Source organism: Tupaia chinensis, unplaced genomic scaffold (assembly GCF_000334495.1).
Source record: "Tupaia chinensis unplaced genomic scaffold, TupChi_1.0 Scaffold000226_1, whole genome shotgun sequence".
NCBI classification, from domain to species: domain Eukaryota; kingdom Metazoa; phylum Chordata; class Mammalia; order Scandentia; family Tupaiidae; genus Tupaia; species Tupaia belangeri.
In genome coordinates this window covers 6713988-6720078 of record NW_006159701.1, presented here as the reverse complement: position 1 = coordinate 6720078, position 6091 = coordinate 6713988, and the positions used below count along the sequence as shown (strand labels likewise).

General features: G+C 48.6%; 1 protein-coding gene across 1 annotated transcript in view; it reads right to left on the bottom strand.

Annotated features, from left to right (window-relative positions):
- DEPDC5 (DEP domain containing 5, GATOR1 subcomplex subunit) overlaps positions 1-6091 on the bottom strand; it is a 141116-nt gene that overhangs the window by 66016 nt on the left and 69009 nt on the right. Inside the window, exons 23-24 of the mRNA XM_006147962.3 lie at positions 4927-5062; positions 3807-3904 (exon numbers count right to left, since the gene is read on the bottom strand). Of these exons, the coding sequence (XP_006148024.1) occupies positions 3807-3904; positions 4927-5062 (234 nt within the window). The remainder of the gene's footprint in view (positions 1-3806; positions 3905-4926; positions 5063-6091) is intronic.

Below are 6091 nucleotides of genomic sequence, written 5' to 3'. Positions count from 1 at the left end.
AAAAAAAAAAAAAAGCTTATAAAACAATAACAACAATGATAGCTCTTGTTTGTGAAGCACCCACTAGGCGTGCCTAGCACCGTTCTAAGCACTTATCTGGATTATTGCATTTACTATTCATAATACTCCTCTTTACAGATGAGGAAACTGAGATGCACCGAGGTTAGCATCCTGGGTTGAGGGCCTCACTGCCCAGTGTAGGCCGAGTCGGAACTGAAGTCCTAAGATTCTGGACCTGCGCTCTAAGTGCGGCACCATGTGGAAACGAAGGCAGGAGCTACGTGAGCACTGGCTGTGGAGAACCACCAACGGGCTTATATGTAGCAAGGAGCTAATCAGATTCGAACTTGGAGGCATCTCACCAGTAACGGGGTGGAAGACAAATCAGATGGGACAAGACAGCGGAAGACCACTTTGAAGGCCACTGCAATAATGCTGGCCAGAACTGATAGGGGCTGCAACCAAAGTGGCAAGAATGGACATGAGGCGGCAAAGTCAGAAGGAGGAGGGACCAGCAGAGGAAGGGTGGGCTGGAGAACACAGAGACACGAGCGCAGCTGCCAACACGGTGTGGATGAGGCGCTCGGGGTCCTGCAGGCAGTGAGCCGCCAGGGAGACAGAGCTACAGCTCAGGGGGGAGACGGCTGAGCCAGAGATCCAGGTCGCGGCAGGTGCTTTTCCAACGTGTGGGCAAGTAAATCCTAGTGCAGAGGGCTCCATGACGGTGTCATCTGAGGACCCTCCATGACCATCCCCAAATAAGGGTTCTTTGAAAACTCACTTTGTCCAAAAGTAGATTTGAAATTCAAGAGGTTCATCTTCCAGAGAATCATCTAGTCTGCTAGAACTACGCCAGGTCAACAGTCACTCCAGAACTACCCTGAGTAGGTCCTGGTGCTGCTCCCTTCTGAACCTGCAGCTCCTCCTACTTCAGGGCACCAAGAACACCAGCTCAAGGTGTAGTCCAAGTAAGTCCCAGAGGAGCCCTCCGCAGTGCAACTCTACCCCCAAACAGCCTGGGAAGCTCAAGCTCTGGATTCCTAAAAAATTGGCTCCTAGGTTTAGCAAAGCAATGGAGGGATTGCCTATATAACATTCCGAAGGCACTTGAAAAGAGCATGGCAGCAAGGTCACTTTCAGCAGCTGACTACAGGAAGACCAGTGTCTTCTCACCCCCAAACTTATTCAATTCGCTTTCTCATTTAAAATGAATGAATGAGGGGGCAGCAGGTGGCATGGTGGTTAAGGCACTGGACTCCTACGTGGCCTCCATGGTTCATGTCCCAGACCTGATGGCTTGCTTTCTCACTTTCCCTCACTCTGGTGAGTTCATGTGTCCTCCAGCAAATTGAAAAATAACAATAACAATGACAAATAAAATTAAATAATTGTTTTTTTAAAAGGAATGATGGAATCAGCAGATGGCGTAATGGTTATGTCGCTGGACCTCCAGCCTACTGAGGTTCAAGTCCTGGACCTGGAGGCTTAAACTCACGCTGGTCGCATGTGAATATGTGCCCAAGATCCCAAGAGGAAAATGGAGGAGAAGGGATCGTGCCATGGCCATCACGCCTGGAGAGTGATTTCTGGCTTTCTGTTTCTCTGTCTCTGTCTTTCTGGAGAGCACATGTGTCCTATAGCAAAAAAAAACAATACTCTCTAAGAAAAAAGAAAGGAATCAATGAGGGGCCAGCAGGTGGCATGGTGGTTAAGGCACTGGATTTCCATTATGACAAGCCAGAGTTTGAGTCCCAGACCTGGCAGCTTGAAGGTCACACTAGGGGTACCAGCATGCATGCACATAATCCCAAAAAGTGAATAAAGGAGAAGAGACTGCTGCCTGGCCACCCCCTCACGGGTGATCTCTCACTTTCCCTCTGTCTCTCTCTGGCAAGGGCACGTGCCCTATGGCAAACAAGGTTTTTTTTTTTTTTAATCAATTAAAAGTATATGAAAATGAATTAATGAAATTATGCACATTTAGGGATTCTTAGTGCCAGTCCAATTTCCAAGCCTGAGCCATAGTTTTGCAGGAGTATTGTTGGATGAGCAAACAATGAAGGAAAAACATCATTAGCCAATTTTATACAGCCTCACCTTCACTATGCATTCCTTAAGTCAACTTTTAGAAACGCGAATTAGCTTAGGGACCACTGAGGCACAGAGTAGCAGTCCTGTTTTTATTTTTCAGTATTAATGTTTTATTTTTCTGAGTTATTTTATTTAACTTTATTTATTTATTTTGTTTTAATTTGACCGGAGAGTGACAGTGTTAACAGAGAGATGGAAAGGGAAGAGAAAGCAAGCAGCCTGGTTTGGGACTCAAACCACGGTCAGCCATGTGGGAGTCCAGCACCCTTAACCACCATGCCACCTGCTGGCCCCTTTCAATTTTAATGTTATACAAACTCATTTGGTACAATACCTATCTAAAGAGGCTGCAAAAAACCTGTGTCCACCCATCCAAACTCATATTCCTCTACACCCTGAAAAGTACTCTACACGGGTCAGCAGGTGGCATGGTGGTTAAGGTGCTGGACATTCCCACATGGCCTACCACAGTTCGAGTCCTGGACCTTAAGTACTCTGCACAGTGTCATCAAATGAGTACGGCAACCTGAGTGAGGACACGTGGCTACTGGTTTGAACAATCTGATTACTATCTCTCCATCTCTGGGCACCAAGGTGCCCATGTGTGAAATACAGTAACTTACGTCCTATGGAGTCTGGGTGAGATGATAGATATATTAGTACGTCTAAAAGGCATAAAACCAAGTTCTTGCCTCCCTTCTCTATGCTTGGAATCCTCACTCTTTTTTTTTTCATTGCCAGAGGGTACATGCACTACTCAGCAGAGGGGGAGAGAGAGGAAGAGGAAGGAACAACTCCCAGTTGGGCACGGTCTCACCGCAATCCCTTTCCCTCCACACCTTCATTCTACTGGGATTCTGGGCATGCACACACACACGTGCCCTGCATGTTTTTCAAACTGCTGGGACAGGGATTTGAACTACAATCATGGGAGGTCCACTCCCTTAACCACAACAGTGCCAATCCCTAACTTTCTTTTATTGTTTTTGTTGTTGTTCCCAGATGTCACGTGTCCTCACCACGGGGGGTGGGAGGGAGGACCCCCTAATGGGTGTGGTCACACAATCCCATCTCCATTTCTTCATCTTGTCGGGATTTGGGGCAGCACACACGTGTACTCAGCATGTTTTTCAAGCTTCCAGAGCCAGGATTTGAACTGCATTCAACCATGTGGGATCCAGCTCCCTTAAGCAGTAGGCTACAGGGCCAGCCCCTAACTTGCTCCCTAACCAAATTCTGTACTAGCTCTTCAAGTCTGAAGTACCTGCTCCCTTCTCAAGATGATTATGCCACCCTTCTTTGTGACCACATAGCTAGAGCCACACTGCTGCCCTCTGGGTCTCTCCTGACTGTTCTTATCAGGGCAGGCCGCTTCTCCAGCCCCCAACAGCTGTACGCAGCTCTACGGGAGAGACCACTCCTGCTCGGCCCCTGGTGCTGGCCTCAACTCCAAGCTCCTGAGCAGCCCTCCATCACGACTCCCTGACACAAAGATGATAAATGTAGCTTGACCAACGTGTTCTCAGCTAAAAATGTAACGTGCAGCCCATTTAGAATTCCATGCATTATACAGCACTGCTTCTAAATAGGTCACCCGAAATGGCAGCTGAAATGATCTCAAAATAGGCATGGCCTTGCTCTTCTGGCCCTCGTGCGGTTTCTAGATGAGAGCCTGCTCTGAGCATCCCGACTCTGTTACCTCCTTGACGGGTTACCTGCACCACTGTTGCTAGGCAGGCTGACAGCAAGCTCTTCTGTTCCTCTGAAGTTCAAGAAGGACATGCCGTCACCAGGCTGGCGGGAAGTGCTGTGCCTGCGGAGAACAGAGCCCAGCCACCTGGCTTAATGCAGCTCGTCACTGCTCTTCCCTGCTTCCCCTGGGTCCCATGGAGTTTTAGCAAAAATAGGCCTGGAGACTCAGCCACACCGGCTGCAGTCACTGAGATCCGTATCTCAAGCTACCAGGTCACAGGGCTTGGTGTGTGTGCCATCTCCGGCCTCCCCTGGGCTGCTCCTCCTGTCCTGGCACCTGGCTGCTTTCCCAGAGCCACACTAGGCTACCTGCCCTTTCTGGCCTACATCTCCCTCTTTCTAATAAGCCTGGATATGAGATACTTAAAATGGGTGTGTCAGAGTTCATCTGGTTAAGAGGGTCACACCCTGCCCAGATCCCTCATCCACCCCACCGGATGTCAAGGTGACTGAGAGGGGCCTGAGACGGCTCTTCACAGAGTATTTTCCTAAAGCAGCACAGGAAGAAAGCCAGGTGTCACCCGGGCTCATGCTTGCCAAGGCTTAAATGGCTTTCTTCCTACACGGACTCTCTTTAGATGCCCAGTGAGAGTCAGAGCTCTCGCTCAGAAAGCTACTTCTGTGAACATGGGCCTCGATTTCCATTGCTTTTAGCACTGATTTCTTCTAAACTGACTTTTCTCAAAGGTCAAAATAACGAAGATCAGAGAGAGGCTACCCAAATGCAGCATAAATCATCTATCTCAGTGCTCCAAAGTCAAAGCTTTTTCTCTCTGGTCTGCACTCAGACTGTGGTTTAGAAGAAACCCATGTATGAGGTTTATAAAGTATGTTTTAGATTCCCAATAAATGCCCAGTAGGACCTCGGTAACACCTTGGACAGAAAGGTCAGGCTACTTTGCCCTTTGCCCAGAGCAGAGAATGACACCAGGCTACCTGGCTTAATACAGCTGACAAAGAAAGGCCCTGGTCTCATACTGCCTTTTCGAGTCTTACGATACATGTCAGCAGTCAGTTCTGCATGTCATCCTGGGCATGGAAAAGTGTTCTGCGTTACCTTCCAAGCCCTGTGCTCCTCCTCACCTTCCGGCAGCTTCGTGGTACGCTAGCTCCAGCAGCTCTGCAGAGGAGTGGGTTGGGTCCCTCTGCCCGCTGCCCTGTAGCTCCGCCATATTCTGCCGGGTCTGGTGGTGGATCTGGATGGCCTCTCCGGATGGTCCTACCCAGACAGAGAACCACTGAGCACTGTTCCCATCTGACAGCTAATGCTGTGCACTTAACCAACCTTCCCTCCTGCCAACTGCTGTTGGAGAGGTTGAAAGGAGAGCACACCAGACCTCAGAGAGGGACCCTCTGGCTCCCAGAGAAGATACTTCCTCTTCCCAGCAGGACCCGACCTACTGGGAGGCCTCATGTTTATCATGGTGCCCAGTCTGTTAAGACTGTTTCAGGAGCCCCTCTTTCATCCATATCAACTGAGACACCATAGTGAAATAAAGAAGTGGAGGAGGAAGGCCCTTTCCAGGCGGATTACTACCCAGTAACTAGCATTTGGTTAGAGACAGTGTCAACTGTGACATCGAGATGCAGAAGATGCTTAAGTGCAAAAAAGTCAGACTAGGAGATAAGCCAAGAGTTGTCACGGCCTACTAAAAAAGCCTCCCGGGGAAAGAAAAGTTTCAGAGTTGTTAAGTAAGACTAACAGGGACTGAAGGAGAGGGCATCTGGGTAAAAGAAATGAATATTTGTAAAATCTCAAATGTGAACGAAGCAAAACACAGGCAGGAGCCCCAAGATGGTTGAGAAAGAAACACGTCTCTGAGGATAGGAATGAGGAGCAGAGGCTAGGGTGCCTGGCAAAGGGGTCCGGGGTCTGGCCCTGAGAAGGCCAGGTAGGCAGAAGGATGAAATAACATAATCGGTGTTGGGACGGTATTGTTTTGGTGAGGTGGGCATGAAAGGCAATGAGGGTGAAAAGCACAGAAGCAAGACAAGTTGAAGGTCATGAAAGAAACATCAGTAGTTCTCGTATGAGACCTGGAAGGGAGCCAGTGGGGGGAACAATGGAGAGAAAACGAAGCCAGAGACAAACAAGTCGCTTCTGATTATAGCAGAGATAAGGGAGCTTGAAGGAGCCTGGGGGTGACTACCCCATTATAGCCAAATGAATCAGATTCACTTCTCTTATTTAATTTTTAAATACCAAAAGCAAGTACAAAAAGAAAATAACTTGACATTTGTAAGCATT